Source organism: Notolabrus celidotus, chromosome 9, assembly GCF_009762535.1.
Source record: "Notolabrus celidotus isolate fNotCel1 chromosome 9, fNotCel1.pri, whole genome shotgun sequence".
In the NCBI taxonomy this organism is placed as follows: Eukaryota; Metazoa; Chordata; class Actinopteri; order Labriformes; family Labridae; genus Notolabrus; species Notolabrus celidotus.
Window position 1 is genome coordinate 20,260,839 of NC_048280.1, and position 27,226 is coordinate 20,288,064.

At 41.2% G+C, this 27,226-nt stretch overlaps 1 protein-coding gene across 2 annotated transcripts in view; it reads left to right on the forward strand.

The window, feature by feature from the left end:
- Positions 1 to 479: 479 nt before the first annotated feature.
- The window catches only part of LOC117819349 (netrin receptor UNC5C-like), a 216,816-nt gene continuing 190,069 nt past the window's right edge, over positions 480 to 27,226 (forward strand). For both annotated transcript variants that reach the window (XM_034692652.1, XM_034692654.1), the window contains exon 1: positions 480 to 933. In XM_034692652.1, coding sequence (XP_034548543.1) covers positions 810 to 933 — 124 coding nt within the window. In that variant the 5' untranslated portion in view covers positions 480 to 809. The remainder of the gene's footprint in view (positions 934 to 27,226) is intronic.

Sequence of the window (27,226 nt, forward strand, 5' to 3'; positions counted from 1 at the left end):
ATTATAGGCCCATCTATGGTGGCCGTAAGGGGGCAGACATCAGTAGGTAAGCTCGCGGAGAAAACGTGGCTGCATGTTTGTTCCACGCCGGCTGCAGCCGCGCGCACAGACATGTGCACGCGCAATCATAGACGGAGTGGTTTAGAATAAAAAAACAGAGCACCGGCTCAACAAATAACAAATGCAAAATAACAAAAAGGAGCAAGTCAGAAATACATCCAATATGTTTAAAAATACAAAAAAGTTGGAATAAGATAATTTCTCCTGAACTTTAAGCCTCACATGAGATTTTAAATCCGGAGCACAGTGAAAGAGAAAAACAAGTCAAACTATTCCAGTAATATTATTTAAAGTATTTTAAACAGTCAACCGTTATTAGTGCGATATTTTATATTTTCTCTGTTTAAGAAGGAGAAGAAGAAGAGAAGGGGAGAGGGAGAAACCGAGTGTAGCATGGTAGCCAGAGGGCGGTGGCATTCCTCTCTCTCTGCGTATACGGAGAGAGTGGAGCAGGAGACGGAGAGAGCGCACGGAGAGAGAAGCATAGCTCACTAGGAAGGCAGCAGTGCCTCAGACGCGAGTAAAAGGGACCCGTGGTTATTTCCACAGACCTCTCTCTCGTTTCACAGCCTAACCTGCGCCTTCTGGGACGGACTCAGACACCGGGACTAGAGGCTATACAACCTACCTTTGCTTTTGAACTCGTTTGATTAACTAGCAAGACCCTGTGGTGGAGGGGGGAGTTCTCATTTCCCCCCGCTTTGGAGCGAGGAGTTTGGTGTGTTTATGTGTTTTACGCGTTGCTTGTCATGGGCAAAAGTGGACAGAGAAGTGGATTAGGACGCGGGAGTTGTTGCAGCTTGGTGAGGATGTGCGCCAACACACCGGGGATCCTGCTTTTCCTGGTGCTTGTACACCGAGGAGTCGCCCAAGGTAAGGCTGGATGGAGAGTGCGTCTTCCCTGTGATCTTTTAAATACACCTGAACTGTTTTAAAGCGATGAAACCTTTCTTTCTCGCCGAGATTTGGCTGTGTGGTGCCGACATGCCCGTGAAGAGACGGAGAGGAAAAAGTAGATCCTTGCGAGGAGGTTTACCTACTTTTTTAATGCTAGATTTCCATATGAGCTGATGCTAATGAGTGGGAGGTTTACGGTCATGGTTTCAATGTGGAATATATATGTAAACATAACAATGTCTGAGCAACCTGACAGGTAGAAACGCAGCCCACGTTTCCATGCAACAACCGACTATCAAATATGCTTATATATCTTAGAGGCTGAAACAGCAGGGCTAATTGATGAAACGGACATATACACGAGAGACTTAAGACACTGCTCGCTATTGAGAACCAGATAAGGTGACTGCACAAACTCTTAAAGCACACAGAGGGGCTTGAGGTCCCTGTCGTAGTGGAACATTGCAGTGATTTTTCGTCAGGACTTGCTCCAGTTGTAAAGGGGTAAATAAACTCTGAGGTTGCAGTTTAATTGAGGTGAAAGCTGTGAAGGGCAGGACTTGGACTCCACGATTAGGCGACTAATGTGTCATTGCAGAGCACGCTTCACTGCTTGGATTGGAAAATTGATCAAAAGTCACAAACACTCCCAGCAGCCAGGAGCTTATAGGCAATTATAAAAAACCTGCCAACCAAACCACAGCTGAAATATGCTGCAGACTGCACGGGTGCAGTTGGAGATAAAATGCCAAAATATCATCAGCTCACAGTGAGCGAATGTAAAGGGAGCCAGGCATATATTAACACATATTAGTATCTAAAATACTAGGCAGTTAAAATGATAAGGTGTTGTGTGTTAGTAGCACTGAAAGCCTCCAGTGAGGCAGAGCAGGAATATTAAAGTGATATTTCTGAGGAGTGACACAGCGGCTGCTGTTTGTGGAGGATTATATCACAGGTCAGAGTCTGAATGAAGCCTTTATAAGTAGCCCAACTTGAAGACATTTAATTTAAATTGAAGTGCTCCCTGAGCATCACAGTGTGATAGTCTTCTCTTCAGATATGCAGAAGGGCAAGGCTAGGAAACACCTCTCTTTCTCTTACACTCTCATTGACCTTCTCAGAGAGAACTTGTGCCTCGTGAATGTTCTTGTAGAAACATTAATGTCCATCCTCTTGTGTTGTTGTACCCAGCTGCTTAATTCACCACATTTTCCTGTATGGCTCTAGTGACCCAAAGTTTAACCTTATAAGAGGCACCTATGGCGGATTTGACCCCATGTAGGAATAATATTCTAATATTCCAGCATTACTCAGTCCTTAACCCTCCTTTATTCAACTTCTATCCCACTTCAAAGCCTCTGAAAAGATACAGTAACTCTCCTGGTCTAGACCCGAGCGCAGTCAGTAAATTGCTATCGACATTACTGATTGGCCTAAGGTTTGTGAGCTGAATTTGGACATGATGTTGCTGCCACCTTTTACTCGTTGCTCCAGGGAACAACATTTCAGCAACACCCACCAATATTCATTATGACCGTTCTCTATTGGTTTACTGTTAAATCAATACCCTGCAATTTAGGGACACGATTTGAGTAGGCTTTCGCCAAACTCTGATAAATTGCTCCTTGCCTCAGACATGCGACTCAATCTGAATTTGCAGGAGCAATCTGATAATTGGAACTCAAGCTCTTGCTTCTTTTTAGGCAGTTAAAAGTGGAAGTCCTCAATCTTTGACCACATAGAAAAGTGCATTTTCCACTCATTCTGTTTTTAAAAAAAAAATGTTAACACACCTTTGATTCTCCTCTCCCTTCTGGTTTGGGCTTGTCTCTGCTCCGAACAACTTGACTCGTGTCTCTGAACTTGCTTCTTTGTGTGTGTGGAGTCAATCCTTTCGTTGTTGTATTGAATAGGACAGAATACACAAACACATTGACCTAGCTGTGGGGGAGTGGGCTTTGTGTACATAGCTGATCCTCCCGGTGCATCAGTGCTGCATTCAACTCCCTGCTCATTCAGAGAGAGAAATCCTACTGCAAATGCTGGGTTTTTATGTGCATTTTGTCTGTAATTGGTAATACAAACAGTTGTTTTAACCAAATGATTCTGCTGTTTAGTTCAGCTCATGCATCATTGAGCATCTTATGGTCAGTTGTTGCCTCCAGTTTCACTCCACTGTGGAATATGTGGTGTGGTAAGTTTAATAGCTTGTTTGTGTTTTTTGAGGTCATGGTTAATGATGTTCAGGATGATATGTGTGAGTGAAAATGATGCTGCGGATTCAAATCTAACAATGATACAAAAAATGGACTGTATAAAAATGGTGAGAACTCTTTCCTACTTCCTGAGCTGCTAATAAGGAACCTTTTTCAGCACATTGTCGTCTATTCAGGCACATAGATGTTTTTCTCTTCCTCAGAGTTATGGAAACTGTTCCTGCATACAGACATGTGGACACACAATGAGCAGAGTGTTAGTTGAGATCCTCTCATGCCACTTTGAGTGCACGTGTCAGACTTCAAACTAAGCCCCGCCTTCCAGCCCCTTGGCCTGTATTAAAAAGCTATTAGCTAAGCCCCCTTACATTTGATCCTGTATGAATGGGTGTCAAGATCACTTCACAAAATCTCACAAGTCCCCTTGTTTACTATTCTGTCAAAGCTTGGGTATGGTATGGCTTGGCTCTACATTTCAGCTGCTATAAGGTGTTAGTGTATAGCATTTTAAGTTTTTTACATCCCCTGCAGATCCTTGTTATTTTTTGATTTCACAGTTTTGTGTTTGTTTTGTTGGCAGACATCTTCTATGGTATGCTGGGAGTAACTCTAAAACAACTTTTTAAAACTTTAACACACATTTATTCTTGGAAACTTTTTTCACTTTCTTTAAATACAGATACTTTAACTACATCATTTAAAGAAACACAGTTGAAAAGTAATATGTGGGTGTGTGAAGTTTTATGTTCAAGTTTGCGCGTCCGTGCAGGTGGGCGTTGACGTGGAGGTGTATATGTGTGAACCCGGCGGTGCAGAGGTGTAAAGATGTACTGAAAGTGCTCACACGAGGGGTGTGTTTGTGTGTTCATGAACTAACTTGGCAGCTTAGTGATATTCTCTATGAACTCCTGTGGTGTGTGTGTTTCTTTGCACATGTGTGTTTCTGTGCACCAGAATATCCATGAGTGGGAGATGGTGTGATTTTGTTCATGTGTCTGTCAACTTGGAATTATAACGGGGTTCCAACAGTGCTCACATGTTGTCTTGTTGCATCTGTGTGTTTGTGTGTGTGCACTTGGCATGATGAAACTGCCAGAGCTCCCATGCTGTCTCCCATTATGCCCTGATCCTGTCCCATGGTGCACTGCAGCCATCCAGGGTTCAGTGCTTGCAAGGGGGGACAGCTGGAAAGTATTGGAACTAAGTATGCCGGTTTGATTGGCTGCACTGCTCAAGTTACTTAAACATGATTGGCTGGGCAGGTTTTGTGTGGTAAATTTGATGCTCTTTCTTTATCAGAGAGAGAGAGAGAGAGAGAGAGAGAGAGAGAGAGAGAGAGAGAGAGAGAGAGAGAGAGAGAGAGAGAGAGAGAGAGAGAGAGAGAGAGAGAGAGAGAGAGAGAGAGAGAGAGAGAGAGAGAGAGAGAGAGAGAGAGAGAGATAACAGTGAGTGTGAGAGGATGAATGGATGATGAAGGGAGAGATCTCTCTGGGTGGTTTGTACCAGCTTTGATCACTCCACTAGGACTTGACAGGCTGACTGACTGCCACACACACACGCTCACAGGCTCACACGGAACGCACACACAGCAAGATATTTCTGTGGCCAAACAATGCTGCATTCTGTCTGCATGCACTGTGTGTGTGTACGTGAGCATGCTAATGCGCTTGTGTGTGTGTGTGTGTGCTTGGGACAGGCGTTCACGCAAGTGTGTGAAAGGAAGTCTTTGACTGTGTCTGGGTTGTTTTGTATAGAAGACCCTCCTGCTGCTCACAGCAGCCTCGCGATGGCAGATTTCCCTCACCCTATCTGCCTCTTTTTTCTCAAAATTTGTTTATTCTTGCTTACTCATCCGTACATTTTCATGGACTCAAGCGTTACCACTGATGAGACATTTTTCCACCCACCTTTTTTTTTAATCCCTATCTTTTGAGTCTGCATCCTCTGCTGGCTGCTGAATGGATTTTTCTGACCTTTTTTTCTTCCCTCCTTGCCTGTGGCCTTGCATGTCCATCTATTCACTCAGTAGATGTAATGTTGGACTGTGGAAATGCTGGACCTTGACTGTCTGTACATTTGGTGTATGGTTTACATGGAACACATAGCAATTACAGCACGGCCTATTTCTAGAGCTCCACTTGTTTGTGCAGCGGCAGAAAAACTTTCATGCATGTTGTCGTTCTTTGAAGACAGCAGAGATTAGATCCGGTTTTGGAGGCGCAAGTGTGGTTTTCAAAGAGCTGTGTCGACAAACTGCGTCACACTGCTTGCACCATTTACTATCTCTCACTCTCCGCAGGGGAAAACCCAGGATGGAACATAAGAATGTGTCCCTCTGTGTTTGCGTGTCTGTCTTTGTGTGTGTGTGGGAGCATGCATGATTACCACAGACACAGGCTGAGCTGGAGAAAGGGAGAGGAGAAGCTAAATGTTCTGAAACTGATTCCCAGCGTCTCCTGCCGTTAGGCCTAATTCCTTCTAGAGTTTCATGTAAAGATCTGGAATTATGAATTTTTCATGGCCTGTGAAATCCAAGGCCTCATTTGGGGCTCTCATTTCCAGGCTTTTTGTTTTAGTAAGTTGTGTATTTGTGTGAAGGGAGGGTGTTCTGAGAGTATGCTGTTTGTTCTCAATCAATGGCCTACTATATTATTCCCTCTGGTCCCATGCAGTCCTGCACTAAAAATGATAAGCTTGTCTTAGTGCTTTTAATCACATATTTAGATGTGCACTAACTTCATTATCTTTAAATTTATATCATTGTACTGCACAGAAAGATAAATCATACATTCTAGAAAAATGACTGCAGGATAAAAATCATTGTTCAAGTATTTAAAGTATCATGGAATACTTAAAGGTTTCTCTCTGCCTTTGCCTGTGACAGTTAACATTATAACATTTCAGTGTATTGGACAATAAATACCATGTTATTATTTACTGCAGCCTGCTGCAAGTGGAAACTGGATGTCTTTGATTCTCATGATAAACAGTTGGGGCTCAGTGAGTCGATGCCATCGGGTGCCAGGCCACAGATTTCTGCTCTGCTGTCCATCGTCTCAGTTCCTCTCTCCTGTCATTTGTCCCCATTTCTCCCTCTGCCTCTATCTCTCATTCACTCTGTTCTGCTCTCTCTCGTTCCCATCTGCTACCTCTGACGTTCTGTTTGCACTCTCTCACTTTTAGCTCCCTTTTATCCGTCTCTTCCTCTGCTACTGTCTCTCACCGCTCTGTGCCTTTCTCTAGTTAGATTTACACTGTTTAATTAGAGTGTGGCCCAAACAGTGGACATATTGTTGTGCTTCTGGACGGGGCCCACAAACAGCGGGACATTATGTGGTTTTGTGTGTGTGTGCGTGTGTGTGTGATTGGTCACAGAAACATTGTGGAAACTCATCAGTCAGCCAGAGGGAGGGACTGAGTTTGCCTACACAGTGCCACAAACACACATACAAGGGGCCAGAAGAGATGGATGGAAGGAGAAAGGGAAAGGAAAGAAGGAAGGAGACAGGTAGAGAAATTGAGCCCTGCACTATGCCAGCTGCTCTCCATTGAAATCTTGCCCTGTATCTCTTTGTTTTAAGGCTTTGCCTCCATCCACCGCCGGCAGCTTAGCTTTTTCATGGTCTATATATTCTTTTTATTTGCTACCGTAAAACCTCCAGTAAATAGCCCAGGTCGGTTTACTTGCTCCGAGGACAACAGCAGCACACTCAGCTTATTGGAGACAACCGATTACTGAAGACATTTTCTCTTTTCTCTCAGTGAGCGAAGAAACCAACTTCTGCCTCTTCATCTTAATCCCTCGTCCCTTCACATGTCTGCCTCTGACACTTTGTTTGGATTCATGCCAAAACACCAATCTGCTGCGTCTCCAGATTTTTTGCTCATGGCATTTCTATTAAAGCCAGGTTGCAGATTTGGGCATGTATGAATGGTTTTTACAGCATTATCAAAGATCTCTGTGCAGTAAACCTTATTATGCATTTAATTACACAGTAGTTGCAAAAAGGGCAACACATTTTTCATGTATGTGTGCCCTGTTTGAAAGAATAATTCCTCAAGTGCAGACACACGACCAGCAGATGGATGCTGGGTATTTTGGCTGAGTGGTGTGTTTGTGTGTTGGAGTGAGAGAGTCTTATTTGTGTCACCATGAATATGTAATTAAGCCGGCTTTGAGAAAAGACGACGTGCCGCAGCAGGGGGTCCGCAAGGCTGGGACCCGGGTCTCTTTTTGTTTCCCTTTTAAGGTTGTTACGGGCATTGTCTGGTATTGAGAGCTAGAGAAAAGACACAGGGAAGAGAAAATAGGGACAAGGTGAAGAGCAGAAATGCTAAGGAAACATAGAAATGGAGAGAGTGAAAGGGAGGAAGACAAATGAAGGGAAGGGAAAGGAGTTTTAGTGTGTTTGGAGAATTTTACATTCAGGCTGTTTTTGATAGGAAACAAAGGTACACTGTAAAAGCCCATTCAACTCATGGTTGAGTGTGGAGAGAGGATTGAGGAGGAGGAGGAGGAGGAGGAGGAGGAGGAAAAAAAATGTGGGGGTGAGCAAGCAAGCAGGTTGAGCGGCATTGGGTAGCCGCCTGAAGGATTAGTCTCTCTCTTCTTCGTATCTTTCGCCACTTTATTCTCTCATCCTTTGTAACTTTCTTTACCTGATTTGCTCTCCATCCCTCCCTTTTCTGCCATTTTCCTCTATATCTTTATTTTTCTCCCTCCTTCTTTCAACCCACCCAACTATCTTTCCTCTCTTTCTCACCCCCATCAGTAACTATTTTCTCCTGTTACCCCCCCTCATCTCTGTCTAACAGTGCCAAAGCTGTCTGCTAATCTAGTGGTCCATCTGAAGGAATACGCAAAAACCTGAAACCATAATTACTATAATCACCCTTCTAGCTTTTTACCTCCTAGGCTTACGTCTGCACTTTGCACACATGCATGTGCTCACACACAGAAACTCTCAAGGAGTTCAGGCTGGTTTTGAAAGGGAACATTGTAATGCTGTATGATGCCGTGAAAAAGGGGATTTAGCATGTGTTGTTAAAAGGTTTCTGGTTGCCTGTTCTCCTGCTGTAGACATGATGTAATTTACTGCACTGGACCCCATGTAGGCTTTGGAAAACACACACACACACACACACACACACACACACACACACACACACACACACACACACACACACACACACACACACACACACACACTAACACACACACTGGTACTCAAAGGCTGGAAATAAAGCACAAAAATGAAATACATCCTGTTATTCAGTTAGATTTTCTTTGGTATGATCTTCACAGAAGTGCATACACACAGAGAAATGCCCTCTGCACAGTAAACACACATGGAACAAAAAGCCCATTTGCTTATTTTGGCTTCACACCGGCTATAAGAAGGAACTTGGTATATTTTACTCCACGGGGGGACAAGATTACGTGTAAGCAGTTTGCTTTGATTCATTTGAACACAGAGTTTTAAGTGGCTAATGAATATGAGCAGTACCTTGCTGAGAAGGCGCATTTGTGGACCATTGTGTGTGTGTGTGTGTGTGTGTGTGTGTGTGTGTGTGTGTGTGTGTGTGTGTGTGTGTGTGTGTGTGTGTGTGTGTGTGTGTGTGTGTGTGTGTGTGTGTGTGTGTGTGTGTGTGTGTGTGTGTGTGTGTGTGTGTGTGTGTGTGTGCGCTGATGAAATATCACATTGTTATTTCTCAGAATTATCCATGCACACCAATTTTTTCTCAACCCCAGAGGAACACAGGTAGGAAGAGATACATAATGTGCACAGAGAATAATGACTGTCTACTGTAAAACTCTTGACTTCTGAAATCTTTTGTTCACAGGGAAAAAAAGGGTTGGTATAGAGGGGTGAAAGAGGCAGGGAATCAGAAAAGCCAGGCAGAGCGATGTTGAGCGAGTGGGAGGGAGAAAGATATAGTGACTCGGATATAGGGACATCAAGCGTGAGAGCGAGATAGGGAAAGACTGCAGGGTGAGTAATTAATCACAGTTCTCACAGAGAGGGATGAGATTGGATGAAACACAACAGTGAAAAAAGGGCTGACTGAATAATTTCACTCCATTTGAATTACAGTCATACAGTGGCTTTGGAGTTTGTCAACCTTTTCACTCGGGCCTCTGGAGGTCAGAGGTTATGGGATACAGACTTGACCTAAATTAGTAGATTATGTCCGGGAGGGTAAAGCGCAAGTGGTTTTTGGTCAGATAATGAGGACCAAATACATTCATGTCAGTAATGTTAAAAATCACAGAAGTCAAGAGGAGTGCTGCTTTATCTTCATTATCTCTTTGTGAGAGATTGAGGGAATTACAGGGGATCTTTTTTCAGTCTCTTATTTAAGGACAGTCATGCTGTCTCATACACTTCTGAAGGTTAAGTGCCAAAGCTACGCATTAGAGTCTAGAGCTGTTTTCACAGATCAAATGTAGACATATTCTGTGCAGTCAGGTCCTGACATTACCTAGATTGTAATTTTCACACATGTTGCACTGATTCAGAAATGTTCTGTTTCAGACACACTCAGCTACTTTGTTTGATTGGAGTTAGGTGCTTGGGTAGAGCATGCAGGGCTGTTATCACAAACAAGCTGTGGACTCTTTCTGAACAGTCAGCTACTTAAATTGTCAATTGGTTGTTAATTGGTTTTGCTCTTTCACACATGTGGCCCAAATTTAGAAAGTTTTTCTAAGATAAGCTCTCAGCTGTGGCTTAGGTGAGGGGGAGGAAGGCGGTGTGTGGTATGAAAGGTGATATTTGCTTTGTGAAAAAAGGTCCAGCTTATTGTCTGGTGCATTTTTTGGCCCTCGTGTGGAGACAACTTCTTGCTCATGTTGGGCTTTGTTTTCCTGCAAGACCTACTTCTCCTGGTGATGTTCTGCATTTCACACCTTGCGTTTTATTGCATCTTTTTATATCTCTTTGTTTGATGTGCAGATCTTGTTATGCAGGTTTTCCTACAGGGAAATGACTTTAATATTGAGTGAAATGAAAAAAGATGCAATGAGATTAGAAAAATGGCAGTTCTCTCTGGTTTTGGGTTCATATTAAAGGGAAATGTACACAGACCTTTGATAAAGTAGCCAAGAACGATACAGCTTCATGTGCAATACAGAGCACTAAAATATATGAATCTTGAAGGTTTAAAAAGTCAAAATTAATGAAACTATCCAATACAGAAAATGTGTATAATCTAGTGGTAGCAGGCAAATAAGCTTCTCCACTCTCTCTGACTGAGTTTGATGAAAATCTGTTTGGATCAAGACAAGATTAAAAAGCATGTATCATTTTTGGTTTTGAAGAATTACTACATAGAGGTCCAAAATCCTTTCTACAAAGATTAAAAAAGTCCCAAGGGTTAACTGGTTGCCAATAACTTGCTTAGGACTGAGTCAGCTGCTGGTGGACATGGTCACATATTACTTTTTGGGAAGGGTTTGTTGTACAGCAGAGAGGCTGAAATGAAATGAGGTGATGAAGAGGTCAATGGATTATGGCTTTAGAGTTGTTTTTGAATGATTGAGAGATTTAAAATCTTCTGTCCTTCGGTGTGTCAGTGACCTCGCAGTGAAAGTCAGCTGTTATTATGAATACCCAGCATTGTGACTCAGCAGTGCAGCTATAAAAGAATAGACCTACTGACATCATGTTTTGTGCCGCTGCGTGCAGCACGTTCCAGCTATGCTTTGTTTTCATCGATTCTCTCCCACACACACTTTGTGTTCATGTTTATCCAAGTACACATGACTTGAATGTGCTGACCTGCTAGCTGTGCAGCTCAGAGCCCTCAGGCTGTGTTGTCTTACTACATTTATTGGTGTTTATTAAAATTTAACTTTGGACCCCTCAGAATCTCTCTCTTTGACTTACTTTTCTTGTTTTCTCGGCCTGTTGTATTTTGTATTTCCATCTATTATGATTTTTTTAACACTTGCTCTCATTGTAAGAAAGTTCTAAAGTTTTTTTCTGCTTGTTTTCTAGAGGTGTGAAAAAATATGGATACAGCAATATATATCGCAATACTTTTTCCTCTGATATAATATCGACATTTAAACTCTTAATATCGATTTTTGTAAAGATAAAAATTCATTATTTGCCGAGTTGGAACTAAAATACGACTTCCGTATTTCAAAAACAAAAAAGTGGAAAAGTTGTTTTCTATCAAATAGTTTTGACTTAATTTGTCCTTTCAATTTTGAGTAATATAGTGTGATTTACATATACACCATCTCTGTTTTCTTCTTAGTTAACTCTATAGAATATCGCAATATATCACAATATTGTGATATATCGTGATATGTTGTGATACTATCGTATCGTGACCCAAGTATCGTGATGCGTATCGTATTGTAAGGTTCTTGCAAATACTCACTCCTATTGTTTTCCCTTGAATTAAAATTTGTTCTAGCTCCTTCATTGAAATCAAGTCAGTTTCTGATTGGACAGCCCTTTACAATAAAGTGCCACTTTGCAACTTATATTTTGGTGACTATATCCTCGTAAAGGGCCGACAAATTTGATTAAATTACATTGTGTTGAGGGATATGATGTAAAATAAAGTAATCCACTGTGCTGTCGCTTGCTGTTTAGGAATGACAGTTTGACACTAAATCAGCAGACAAACATGACAAGATAAAGGAATGGCTTGATGACTCGAGTGTGCCTCTCAAAAATCAGTAATTAACGATATGCCACAGAGAGGCTTCTCCAAACTACAACCCTCCATTACAAGTCTATCATACATTACACAGAGTTTTCAGCTCACTTAGTGTCATATCGATTGAGTCAGGGATTTAAACTCCCCCACTTCAAACTTATTTTCATAATTAAACATCCAAAGAAGGATCAACACTTGTTTAAATCAAAGCTAAACTCCATCTGACACATGAAATGTTAAGGTATCACGTCATTATCTGTGTTTCTGGAGGATGGAGATTGGCACTCCCTGCTGTGATCAGACTGCTGATGAAATGTAGATGCAATTTTACATGAAAGTCACGAGTGCTCACACACACACACACACACTCTGGAAATGAGAACAGGCACAGATGGAAAAGTTCATGGAAATAAGTAAAAGTTAAGCCACCCAAAAATATGTACAGAAACCATAATTCCCTCTTTGAAACAAAAAAACAAAACATTTTTGAATGGTTTGCAGGTATGTCGGAGAAAGACTGGAGTTAAAAAGGATGCAACAATGGGACTTTGTCCTGTTGTTAGCCAGCCTCTCTGAAGAATTTACAGTGCTACTTTGATGTTGTAAAGTACTGCAGACAGTAATGAGGAACAGTGTTTTATTCTGTCTGGAGCAGCACTGCTTTTCATCAGGACAGTGTGGGCATATTGCCGTTAGCCCAGCCTCATTTAGCTCCAATGAATGCATTTTATTTGATTTTAGTTTGGTAACAACTTTGGGAGAAAAGGTAGATTGAACCGTTAAACTTTTTCTTGCACTTGTTAAACTTGGTTGTTTTTTAAGTTGGTAATGAGAATTGTGCTGCATCATTTTCAGTCAGACGAGTTTGGATGAAGTAGTTCTGTCTGTGTCACTGTCTCCACTGAAAGGGATGAACGCCCACTTCAGATGATTAAATTCTATTGAAATGTCTTGTAGTCAGGAAGCTTTAACACAGCACTTTCTTGATAAGGGCCTACTTCATTTCAATGCTGCAATGAACTCGTAAAGAAAACATTATCTACCACTTAGGCATTTCTATTCTTTCCTTGTCTGTGAATTGAAATAAAAGTCTGACTTAAAGAAGTTCTCTTGTTTTTGGACACTTTGGCTTAAGGGTTTAATTCTTGTTTGGGTTCAAACTGGTGACTCTTGAGTTTCCCAGCAGTTTTTGAGGCCCATGAAAGCCTCTTTTCACTCTCATCCTCTGGCTCGGATTAGTTTTCTTCACACAGGATTCATACATTAACGATGTTCCTCATTGTCAAGGCAGTGATTGTGGTTCATTTTTTATTACTAATGGATCAAAAGCTCATAGTGACACACAGGTGTTTCACATCCGAGGCTGTAATCCAGCTATTTCAGACAGTTTGGCCCTGAAATGTTCACCCCAGGCAGATATTCTTGTGTTTTTGGTTTCCTTTATATTTTCCTGTCGCCATCATCATCATCTCCCTGAGGCACAGCTGTTGTAGTGGTGCAGTAACGGTTTTTAGCTCACAAACTGGCTCGCTGTCCAATGACATGTGGCTCTATCAGCCCGCCAACACTGGAGAAGCACACACACAGAAACACACACAAATTCACACCCAGGCATACAACACACAGTACACTGAGAGATAAGTGTCTATGCCCTGTTGAACACTTGCCTATGAGGGAGTTTCCAGACATGGCAGCCAACTCACAAACACAAATACACACAAACGCACACGCACACAATGGCCCTGGGTGGTTAGTTTGGCAGTTACAGTACAAGTGTGGATGGTCACTGCGTCTCCATATGCAGTAGCTGTTGTATTGTTGGCAGGTTGGGTGAATCCTGTCACTCTCCTGGAGCGTGTCTGATAGTTTGGCAGTTGCAATTTGACAAAGGCGGGAAAAGCTACCTGGAAAGTATAAGCAAGCCATTATCCTCATAGTTTCACGTGGATCTCTCATTATGTTGATACTAAGTTAGCACTGACTTTCTCTATGAGATCTGAGCACTAGTGTTGCGTGCAGATGGAATAATAATCAATTTAATATTAATACTGTAAAATTAAAGCTCCTTCGAGTTGTTTTAGGCTGGTATGAAACAGTCTGAAGTTGACTGTACATCTTTGCCAAAGTATCCCTATCCTTTTGATGCTATTATGACCAATTTAGGCTTGACATAGTGGAGTAAAACACAGCACAGTGGACTGTACAGTCATGGCCAAAAGTTTTGAGAATGACACAAATATTACATTTTCACAAAGTCTGCTGCTTCAGGGTTTTTAGGTGTTTTTGTCAGATGTTTCTATGGTATAATGAAATACAATTAGAAGCATTTCATAAGTATCAAAAGCTTTTATTGAGAATTACACAGAATTCATGCAATAAGTCAATATTTGCAGTGTTGACCCTTCTTTTTCAAGACCTCTGCAATTCTCCCTGGCATGCTGTCAATCAACTTCTGGACCAAATCCTGACTGATGGCAGTCCATTCTTGCATAATCAATGCTTGGAGTTTGTCAGAATTTGTGGGTTTTTGACCACAAGTTCTCAATGGGATTAAGATCTGGGGAGTTTCCTGGCCAAGGGCCCAAAATCTTAGTGTTTTGTTCCCCAAGCCATTTTGTTATGACTTTTGCTTTATGGCAATCATGCTGGAAAAGGCATTCTTCATCACCAAACTGCCCTTGGATGGTTGGGAGAAGTTGCTCTCGGAGGACGTTCTGGTACCATTCTTTATTCATGGCTGTGTTTTTAGGCAAGATTGTGAGAGAGCCCACTCCCTTGACTGAAAAGCAACCCCACACATGAATGGTCTCAGGATGCTTCACTGTTGGCAAGAGACAGGACTGATGGTAGCGCTCACCTCGTCTTCTCCAAACAAGCCTTCCTCCAGATGCACCAAACAATCGGAAAGGGGATTCATCAGAGAAAAGGACTTTACCCCAGTCCTCAGCAGTCCAGTCCCTGTACCTTCTGCAGAATATCAGTCTGTCCCTGATGTTTTTACTGGAGAGAAGTGGCTTCTTTGCTGCCCTCCTTGACACCAGGCCGTCCTCCAAAAGTCTTCGCCTCACTGTGCGTGCAGATGCACTCACACCTGCCTGCTGCCATTCCTGAGCAAGCTCTGCACTGGTGGTGGCCCGATCCCACGGCTGTAACACCTTCAGGAGACGGTCCTGGCGCTTGCTGGACTTTCTTGGGCGCCCTGGAGCCTGTTTGGCAAAAATTGAACCTCTCTCCTTGAAGTTCTTGATAATTCAATAGACGGATGACTGAGGTGCAATCTTACTCGCTGCTATAAACTTCCCTGTTAGGCCCTTTTTGTGCAATGCAATGATGGCTGCACGTGTTTCCTTGCAGGTAACCATGGCTAACAGATGAGGAACAATGGGGTCATGCACCATCTTCCTTTTAAAGTCACTCAATCATGACAGATTGATCGCCAGCCTTGTCCTCATCAACACCCACACCTGTGTTAATGTGTGTGACACCTGTGTGTCATTGAAATTATGTTAGCTGGTCTTTTGTGGCAGGGCTGAAATGCAGTGGAAATGTGTTTTTGGTGATAAAGTTCATTTTCAAGGCAAAGAGGGACTTTGCAATTAATTGCAGTTGAGCTGATCACTCCTCATAACATTCTGGAGTATATGCAAAGTGCCATTATAAAAACTGAAACAGCAGACTTTGTGAAAATGTAATATTTGTGTCATTCTCAAAACTTTTGGCCATGACTGTACCATGCCACATCATGCCTGAACATCTACCTCAAATAAATTGGTTGCAATTGTACCAGCTGCTCACAATTGCAGCATTGTTGGCTACTTGCTGAAATGTGCGTCATGGTATGTACTATGTAGCAAGTATCCATCTGTAAACTGTATACTTTGCATTTGTGCCAATGACGTCATGTGTGTGGGGTTACTTTTTCTGTGAGCGGGAGACTTATGTCATCGTGTCACAGCAGGGTTACAGCACCACTTCAAAAGAAGATGAAATAAGTGACTATGAGCCTCACTCGGTTTTCTATCCGCTCTCCGTTGCTCCTTTACATAGCCCTTGTGTCCGTCTCTTTCTGCATCCTCTCATCTTTCCCCACTTTGGTCTGGGTGTCTTCTCTTCCCTCCTTCTTTCCCTCCTTCCCTCCTTCTTGGGGGAAGGATAGATTTAAACTTTGAACAAAGGACATAAGGAGGAAAACTTTACAGAAACATTTGAAGTGTTTTTCCCTCTTCTCCATTCTAAGAAATGTCATCCACACCCAAGAAACGGTTTCAAAAGAAGCAGAAAGTGGCTGACTAAAGCCAGACAATGCCCTTGGCTCCCTCCAGCTCCTCCAAATCCTTGTATTGTTGCAGTGGTTATTTGTGTTGCCTCTTCCACTGGGCCCCGCCGGGGTTTTTGTTTATCTCGGCTCAGTGCTGAGGTCTTGTCAGAAAATGAGGGCAGGGCTGCTGTTTTGGCCTCAGGTCAACTTGTAACTGAAAAAAAGTTTGTGTTTTTAGTTTTAAAAATAAACCGAAACTCACAGCTAATGACAAAATTGTCAGCTGGATCCAAGTTCAGATTTTGTGTCTGTCCTCTAGCTTTGTCGTAGCATCTACATTGTTTGATTTATTCATTCAGCAGTGGTGAGATTACAGGGGGGAGAACATTGCCAATATTGCCACACAAACAGAAACAGTCTACTACTAAAGGTCACTCACCTAGACTTTTTTTTTTGCCAAAAAATGAACAAAAATACCTCTGATGCTTCCGAAAATTTTGGATCATTTTAGGGTTACACCTACATAAATCCAATACCATAATCACCTATCCCTGAAGAAAAACAACTTTTTCCCTTGGGAGTTTTTTCTTCACTGCTTCAAAATAGTAGCTCACATCATTAGCTGTATTGTACTTGTGTTTCTCTGATGCTCTTGCAGACATGACAAAAAAAAAAAGCCATGGCATCAGAACATCGCTACCTAAATCCTAAGGAACAATAAAAACATGGTGGACAGCTCTTCATGTAATACTTTCTGGGTAACAGATATTGGTGTTTTCACCATGCTACTCTAGAGTTGTCATGGTACTAGAATTTTGAACTACGATTTGATACCAGTAAAAATCAGACAATATCAATACATATTTCAATACAACAGCAAAAAAAAAAAAAAAACACTTCTTCAAATTTTCTTATATGATATCCATATTGTTTTTGATTTCTAATCTGCACACAGTGCTGGTTTGAAAATGTAATTGAACACAGACCAACATTAAAAATAAACTACTGATAAAGGCAAACTGAAAATTTTCCTACAAATATTTAATATACAATATTGTATATATCCTTTTTGTTATAATTAATAATCCAGAAGAAGTTTTATGCTACTCCACATGGCATGTACTTTATGTAAGGTATAATTTATAGTGAGCAGGTAGTTCTGTAATTTAGAATCAAATTTTCCACACTGTGCTACAGTGTCAACAGGCAGATGTGAAATGTGCTGGACTCCTCAGGGTTTTATTTGATATGACCTGTGCAAACAAGTTTTCCCAGTATTGATTTTACCATTGAGAATTAATAACTATTATTATGGGGTTTTGACCAATCAAAATCAAGCATGTATCAAAGCTGCGTTACATGAAATTAATGATAAATCAATTATTTATAATTAAACCTATTTTTTCTGTAAAGAGCAAAATGTTTGTGTCACTCCGTATTTAATCTCCAGCTGAAATGCATCAATGCTGCACAGTTGAAGGGGTAAAGTAATCATCACCTTCTCAGAATAGTTTCCTCCACACTGTGGACTCTTGTTGAGTTTTGTTTAAGCCTTTTAAGCTTTTAGTTCCATCACTTTTGGTCTTTAGGCCTAAGGAGGGGAGGGTGTGTCTGATGAATTATTTACAGAGCGTTGAGTTAAGATAACAAAATGCTCCAGCGTTTCAGACAGATTGGTGCCATCAGGGGTTCAGAGACTTTACAGTGACCTGTGCTGCAGAGGAGAGGAAAAGTCAACACTCTGATATCATGAATTAACTATTTAAGGGTCTTATTCAAATTACCTAGATCTAGTGTAACTTAGCCATGCTGGTAGTTTTAGTTTTATCCAGGGTTTTAAAATATGGTTCTCTTGGATATCTGCTTTCACTTTATTGGACTTGAGTTGAGCAAAAGCTTTATTCGGTACTTGCATGGAAGAAATAAAACTGTTAACAAGAGTACTGTGGAATATCCAGAGGAAGAAGGGGATTGTCTCTGGTAATAAATGTCACTGCTGAATATTTTAAATATAGATATATTTCAAAAGATCATCATTGTGATTATGTAGAAAATGTAAAAAAGGAAAAATAAAAGTAAGCACAAAATACATAATCTATTTATAATTTAACTAAGAAATTAGTTAAGAACTTTTGAAAAATTCACTGAATTGGACTGCTTTCTTTTTTTCTTCTTTCCCCTACCTCCATTGTTACCATTATCCTACCATTCTTTTGATTAGGGATGTCCCAAGGCGACTAATTCAATTATGAAACAGAGATTTGTATTCAGACTGAACAACTAGTCTAAGGGTAAGAAACCACTCTGAAAGCTGTCAGAATTCAGAACAATTTATTGTTAACGTGGCTCAACAGGGGATCCCAGAGTCTGCAGGTAAATTATGTCAAATTGGTTTGCCAGCTGTGGCTAACAATGGTAGGGCTAGCAACGAGATACCATTATTGCTTGTATACATCCCGTTAGTAGGTAGCATCCTAGCAGTATGACATTTTCTTTTGACAGGCGCTACAGCCACAGCCACAGCCACAGCCAGTGGCGGCTAAATGCATTACAGTGTATAGACAGCCAGAGTGCCAAAAGTATATGCCAAGGTGTTTCAATATTAACAGTTCAATAAGCTGGGAAGACAAATGAACAACAATAAAAAAAAAAACACTTAAAAAACTGAAGTTAAAAAAACATGTAAACTTTTAAGCAGTGTCTGAGTTTATGTTCCTTTACTTTGTCTCCAGTCGATACTTTTAACAGACCCTTTAATCTGTGGAAACTGAACAAATTGTATTCTGTGTTTGTAGACCAAGTGTTGCAACCAATTTGCTTGTAGAGAATCAATCAAGGCAGATTTACCGTTTCACCCATGTCAGATACATAGAATTGGCTTACACACGCAAACACACACACACAGACACTCTCACACACACATACAGATGTCTCTGAGGTCTGCTTAAGTGGACATTTAATCATCAAGGACCTTTTCTTGCTGGTTGAGCTCCACTGAGTGAGCTCAACACACCACGCAAACACACGCACACAAACTGTTTGTATGTGTTACACACACACACACACACACACACACACACACACACACACACACACACACACACACACACACACACACACACACACACACACACACACACACATAGCGTGGCAGTATATTGATTCTCAGTGTTGTACTTGTGCTGTTGGTTAAACAAGACAGTAATAATGGAGCAACATTGTTTAGTCTGCTTATTGAACTGTGACTGGCCGACATTGATTGTTGTCTAATGCTGTGAGAATGCGCTTGTGTGTGTGTGACTTTTTGGAGTGTATCTTTGGGGATGTTAAGGTGTGTGTTTGTAGCTTGCCTTGAGAAATAGAAGGAGCATCTCTTGCATATAGATTTCTTGCTTCCTCCGCTAATTTGTCTTTTCTCAGTTCAGTTCAGTTCAGCGGCTGGAATTCAGTCAAGGCTGCAGAAAAAAAGGAGAAAGTCGAGTGTAGACGACACTGAGAGTGGAGGGAAGAATATGTGAGAGGAAAATTGTCACTGAGGTTTTTGACAACAATGAATGGCAGTGGAACTTAGTGAAAGAGACAAAGAAGAAGAGAGGCAGAGATCAAATGTGAGGCGTTACCAGAAGCATCTGAGAGAAGTAGAGAGGAGCAGATAAAAAGGTGAGGGAAACTCAGGTGAAAATAAGGGGGAAGCTACTTGTTACATTGTGTTTTATATCTTACAGGGGTATTATTCAGTCATATGTATAATATATGAACTACTTAGGTCTATTAAAACCAGTACAGCATCACTCACTTAGGTGATTCTTAGCAGAAATTGTATATCCTAGAGCTAGCTGCTTTAAATATCAGGGCACATTTTTGCCTCTGATCTCTAAATTCAGAACTAATTGGCTTCTTTTGAACATCAAACTTTACTTTCTCACTGTCTTTTTATCACTCTACTTATTTTTTCCCCATGTCAAAGCGGAGGCAAGGCTAGGTTACAGGGTTTACTCATAAATCATATAATGATACTGCTATATCACAAAGTGAAAGGGCCTGCTGTGGGGCTAAATGAAGGCTTGAATAAGTCATCATACCTGAAAGGAGGGTGTATTTAATTCCTAACATGTTATTAACATTTGAAGTCCTGTATGCTTCAAATAATTCATTAAGCTTGGTGCATTATCATTTACCACAAGCTGTTTTGATATTACACAAGGTTATGCCGTCTAAAGTTCCCATGCACCAAAGCCTGACAAGCATACATGAATAATTCATGCTAGTTTAATATTGAAATTGGTCGTTTGTTTTCATGCCAAAGCACTGTGAATGGAGAATTACAGAATGCTTTGGCACCCAATAATGAATCATCAAGATGTTTTGAGTTGACACTGAGAGCATTGAGTATAAGGTATGTTTTTATACTAATGAACAGAGACTCAGACGTTTCAGCGCTCCCCGCGCACGTCTCAAGCTCAGCAGTGGAATTGGTCTCTCTGAGACTTGTACAGGGAGATGCTTGGTCTGCATTTTCTGCCCTATCATTAAAGCTCTTCCTGGTTTTCCTGTAACACACACACAGTTTACACTAACACGCACGTACTGTAAGCGCATGCATTTGCTATAAGGCATACTGCAAGCTTGGGCACACTCTGATATAGGCAGACGTGGACAAGCATTTACATTCACATCACAGACACTGCCTCCTGAAAATGATTACATTCCCTTCATTTCTTATGAACTTTGAATATATGTTGAGTTAAGAGGTTGTCTTTTAAATGGAAATTGTGGTTTAAAGCTGTTTCCAAACTATGAACAAGCTGAAAAGAGCTGTCTGTTTGAATTCAATGCTTGCTTTTATTTGAGATATTTGAAATGAACTATCCGACTCCCCTCTACAGAGAAGCTATGTCATTATAGCTGCATACCTTGGCAGCTCTGTATTTTTCATTTTTTGAATCATGAAATTGGTTCAGACTGAAATTGTGCCACAGATACACACAACAATCTGCAAAGCTTAGTTTTGGAGGATTTTGTGGCTTGAAGCTGTGTCGTGTTTGTCTTGAGCTGTTTGGGATGCTGCTCCACTCTCTTCCTTTCTCACTTGCTCTTTCTCTGTCTTATTCTTTCTTCATTTTCACCATTTCAGCATTTTCACTCCTCCAGCTGCAAAGGCCAGAGGCACTGTCCCCAGGGGGAGTGCATGCGGTGTGTTTGTGTGTCTCTCTGTGTGTGTGTTCAAAGTTGAAGAGATTTTGAGTATGCAGAAGTGTCTGAGGGAGAAAGATAGTGAGACACAGAGATTGTATGAGGAAGGGATTGTGTGTCTCCTGGTGTGTGTGTGTGTGTGTGTGTTTGTGTGTGCACTGCTGTTCCTCAGGCTCTCTAATTGGGACACGGGTTCTGTCTGTGCTGCGCACCAACCATTTTGATGTAAGTCCCACATGAGCATCGCTGTAAATCTTGATAATGGTATTAAGCTTGTCAGGCTGGTCTGGGACTTTAGCCTGCAGTGCGTGCATGCATGCAGAGGCATACACACACACACACACACACACACACACACACACACATGCAGACGCTCCGAGCACAGAATATTGTGAGCAATGCTTATTAATGTAGGAAAGACCCACATAAATATACACCGTACTCTAAAGTCCAAAGTCTGACCATTACCATAACACAGACGGACCAGTGTGGCACTTAAGACAACTTACTACCTGCTAGAAATGTATTTCAGAATGCTATGTTGAGAAGTGTGCATATATACAAATGTAGAATTGAAATTAGTCGACAGATAAAGTTTCTATGCAAAAAATGAAAGTGCTGAATTTGTAAGGGATCAGCACATTTCAGACATAGTTGGGCTGGTAGAAGGTACCTGAGCAGCAGCTAATTAAAATGCACAGTGAACGATGTGACGGTCAGATATAAAGTGACACATTAGTCTGTGCTATAGAGCTGGTTAGACGTGTTCTTTTGTTAAAGTGCCACAGCAGCAGGGATTGTCCTGTCAGCATATGCAGTGGTGGGCGACGTGGGGAAATTACAGCATGTCTTGATTGGTTCGAGCGGTCCTATCTGTACTGTAAAAGCGCTCAAGTTGTTACACTACCTCAGCAGCTTTCAGACATATTGAGGCTAGGAGGAGACATATCTTATTTGAAGACTCTGCCTTCCAACTCAGCATGGTGGTTTTGTACTTTTTTTTGGGAGGGAGTTTGTCCATAGTAACATAATGGCAGTGTCTGTTGTCAGCGCCCTGCAAGGAAACGGAGAAGATTCTGTCCATGGCTGTTTCTCTAAACCTCTAAACAAGCGACGTTGCCTTGAAATAAGGTGAAACTAGTTCATCTGCATAGAAAAGAAGTTGAATTATACCATCCACTTCTCTGATTCTGTCACTTGTTTTGTAGATGGGTTTTGCCTTTCATGAATATACAAGTGCCTAGCTTGTCAAGTCATTGCAGCATGTAGTCCAACTGTCGGAATTAAGCTCATTTTGAGACATTTGAAGTCAAATTGTATTAAAGCACCAGGAGGCGATTTGGCTTGTGCATCTCTTTGATGTTTGATGCAAATGCGTTTTTCATCGCATTTACTTTAGGCAGTGAAATTACCACACAGCAAGCCTCTTAATTTTTGTTTATTCATCTTGTTTGTTTTGTTGATTCGAAACAAATCATATCATGACAGGTGGATTTTTTTTCTGACTCCAGGGAAATTATCTGCAAACACAGAAACATAATTTAGTTTTAAAACCATGGGATATGCATCATAATTCTGCATAAACCACATAAACAAACAGACATTTTCCAGCACATTTCAAATGGAACATAGTCTGTTTTGCTGAAACTACATCAGCAGTCAGTCCCTCTGCAAATGCAAATGTTGTAGCAGCCAAGTGCTGTAAAAGCTAATGAGAGTAATGGGGTCTAGTGTACTCAGTGATGGGCTCCACATAAAGGGAATATGAGGGGGTTAGGCGTACTGTAATATATGGGAATAGATGCCTGCAGCTGTTCGTGCTGGCTCGGGTTCACTTTATGTCTCCATCTCTCAGAGCAGATGGAAAATATTATGATACTGATGAGGAGGGAGAGGAAAAGAGTGAAACACGCATAATACAAGAGAATGAAGGAGTAGGAATACAGACGGCAGAGAAAGAATAACAGCAAAGAAGGTTAAGTTCCCGTCTCATTCAGTAAGAGGTCTTCAAGAGCTGATATTTCATTAAAGTGTCAAAGAAAATCTCTGTTGAATGCTTTTCTTTCCTTTTAATTATTGACTTAAGCACCAGACTGCAGAAAGAGCTGCACTGTAGTGTGAAATATTAAGGATATCTGCCTCTGAGATTTCATTATAGCGGCTGTAAAGCAGACCAGTAATAACGCCCAATTAGTGTCAACAAAACTCTTGCTAAAATATGTTTAATTTCAGCGCACTGAGACTTTGTATTTCTACAAAGTTGGACCTGGAAAAGTTGTGAGGACAGGAAAAAGAAACATTTAAGTAGACTTCCATCCACACATACAGATAAATACACACAGGCAGACAGCCCTCTTGCCATTCTCACAATAATCCCTCTCCCTAACAAATTGTCTGAGAGTTTAGAGTTTGTTAGGGGAAACAAGGAGGAATTTAATCGGCGTGACACCAGCAGGGGAATCTAATAATAGAGACACCAGTGGGGCTTGTTTAATGATTTTCTCTGTTCGCCTTTTTCAATTAGGGTACCTTGCCGTGATCTCTGCAGAGTCTGTGTCTTATTTTTTTCAGTTCACTCCACCTGTCGGAGTCAATTTCTCTTTCTTCCTACCTGTCTGCTGCTGCTCTCTGACGCTCTCTGTTAGCCTGCTTGGCCTTCTGGGTGTTGCGGTTCCTTCCACTATCACTGCAGCTAACACATATTGAGACACTGGGATTTGAATGAAAGCGCTTTTATATAGAATGAAGTGGTTCTTAAATTCAAACATGATTTTCTTTGGAAAGTTGTGTAGCAAGGTCAGGGTCACCAGAATGAACTGCCAGTAACGGAGAAGCTGTATTGCATATTAATGGGCATAAGACCAGAAATAACACAATGTAAAGTAGTAAAAAGAGGGGCCAATGCTGTGGGTTTGTTGCTTAAGGTTCTTGAAATTATTTATAACTCAGGAAGTCCAACATGGGCAATAAAACCACAGATTTATGAACAGTGACTTTTTCACAAAGCATGATGTTCCAAAATGATATGCCAGTAAATCTGTCTCAGCACTGTCACTCATCCTATCTTAAGCAAGTCAGGTATTGGTCATGACATGAACATTTACTTTATAAAATGAGCTGTTTTCAATCATTCAGTCACTTTTTTTTACTTAGTCGAATGTTATGGATATCCTTTGTGAATGAGCAAAACGACTTTGGCACAGTGAGGTACAAAGATGTAGATTAAGAAATAATAGGAGACTGATCTTGGGATTTCTGCACAGAATCAGCACATACCTGGAGTCGAATGTTCAAAACTGACTATCTTCTCACAAGGATATAGCTCAGGGGAGTGGCGGACAACTTCTGGGCTTTCGGTTTAGTCAACAGTTGTTAACAGAAAAACATCTGGCTAAGAATTCTGTTTCTGTGCCATTGTTCACGGACTAACTCGCTACTCGAGAAGCAGGAATGGACCTGAAGTTCAGAGAGGTCCAAGAGCTGATTGTCAGCTGATATTTTACAACAGATATCTGTTATATTATAGGATATTACTCTGACTACGAGATACCACAATACTAAAATCCAGCCATGCCTCTGTAGATTCTACATCCTGTTCTATGTTTTGAATTTAACCTGCAGTAGTAATTTAGTTGTAAACTTGGTATGGGAACAATTTACACTCAAAGTGATAGTACAGTAATCTTCACATGGCTTTTCTTCCATGACAATTGTAATGGTGGGTCGGGGGTTTACACTAAAAAAGGGAAGGGACACAGCAGAAGTCTGTAATGCCAAGAAGATTATGACACAAGTGTTTGTTGGGTGTTTTAGCACAATGATAATATTAATGTGGGATGTCAAGTGCCACTCTGTACAGCCAAACTATGAAGATTGGATGATACCTGGCAGCTGGTGGCCAGGCAGCTGGTGAATAAGGCAGTGATTGTGAAGCAAGAGAGGGACACTGATGTCTATCAGCCAATTCAAGTGTGAATTCAGTGCTGGTGAAATAACACTTCAGTTTTTTCTTTTGGCTGTAGCAGAGACACAAATGTGCATTTTCTCTCATGGATCTACAAATATTGAAATAAATGGAAGGATTTTTGGTTAAGAGCTCATGAACTAAGCTTCTCCAACCTTCTTACAGTCAGTAGGTCATATTACTTCTGGCCCATTAGTTAACTGGTCCTCCTGCTCTGATCTACCCTAGCAACCAACCCCCCTCCTCTCTCTATCTCTATCTCTTTCTCTGTCACACTCCTTCTTCCAATATGTACCTCATGTCCTAAAGATGTGTCATACCTCCATGTCTGGACCGTCGAAAGGGGTTTGTGTCTTCATTCTGTTACCCCGGGGTGACAGGGCATTCCGTCTCCCCTGGTGATAGAACATTCCGTGGCCCACAGTGACAGGGCCGGGAATCCACTGGGAGCGTCTGGAGCTGCTGTGGCATGTGCAGAGAGAAGAGAGACATGGGCATGCCAGGGGTGTGAGTGTGCGCGATAATGTGTGTATGCTAGTGAGTGAGTGGGTGCCAATGTGTGATTTTTGTGATGGTGTTTTATTACTGCCAGAGGTCCTCCCTAATAGACAATATTGAGAGGCAAAATAATTCTAGGGAAATATTTAAGGTTGGAATCGGAGGACAAGAAATGAATGCATTCCACCCAAAGTGTTTGTGTGTGCGTGCATATTTTCCTAGAGGAACAGGGAGTAAAGGGCAATGGGGAATGGTAGCTCTAGGAAACAAAGAGAGTAAAAGGGGCAGCGAAGGGTGAAAGAGGATGCACTTGACAGAGGAGAGCAGCGCTGCATGACTGTGTACTGCCCTAAATCTCCAACCCATTTCCCTAATTTATTCACTGAACCTACTGTTTCAGTGTTAAGACAAAAAGTCAGATACTATTTAACTATTAGCCTGACTATTTCGCTGGAAGTGGACAGTTTAACCCAAGCAGATAAGGAGAAACATGAACAGAAAATTCTAACACGGTGATATAATTGCTGCTAGCGCTCAAAAGTGCTTGAAAGAGCTGCAGAGTTTGCAGACATTTGTGCACTGTGGCTGGGTTCGCAGTAGGAGGGCTGCTATAAATCAGAAATTGGATCCTTGGACTCTAGCGTGTGCACACACACATGTAAGCACGAACACACATGCCATTTCCATCTACCCTTAACTTAACCTATCACCACTCAAATGTCAACACACAGGCCATTTCTATATGTGCTGGTGGTTTACATTGACCGCCCATATTTTCATCCTAAGACAAGATTTATCAATAAAGAAAAATATGTATTCCTTTATTTATATCCTGCAGATATTTGTTTAACTGCTAATAATACCTATACCAGTCTGCATCTGGCTGGCACTTCTTGTTCCATTGCTTTTCCAGTCTGCATTGCTGTTTCCCATACTCTGGCCTACAAATCTTTTACACTCTGTCATTTTGAGTCTGATATTTTTAAAATCTGATCTACCTAAAGATATCAAGGCCGCAGTGCTGGATATTTGCCACAGGCAGATCATGTGTCCCCTGTGGCTGTAATTATTTAAACCTGTGACCATACTTTTGAAACCACAGGGCACATTATTTTTTCCCCACTGTTACTTTAGAGTATGTATTGTAATACTGTACGCATGCTAAGTTTGTCTCTACTGTATCCAGGTCATGGACAGATCTGATTAAACCTGACCGTCCTCATATGAGTTTTGTTTTACAGTGGAGATTTTGTGAAAAAAGGAGCAAACTGTTGTTTTCAATCTTATTTTTCACTTAAAATGACAAATGCAAGCTAATTTAGCTGATTAATTATTTGCCTGAATTTCAAAGAAAGTAGACAGAAGATCAGTCATTGTTTGATTTGAAAAGTTAGACGGACTGAGCTCATCAGTGAGACAATAAGACAGACAGAAACCGTCACAAAAGTGAAACTGCTGATT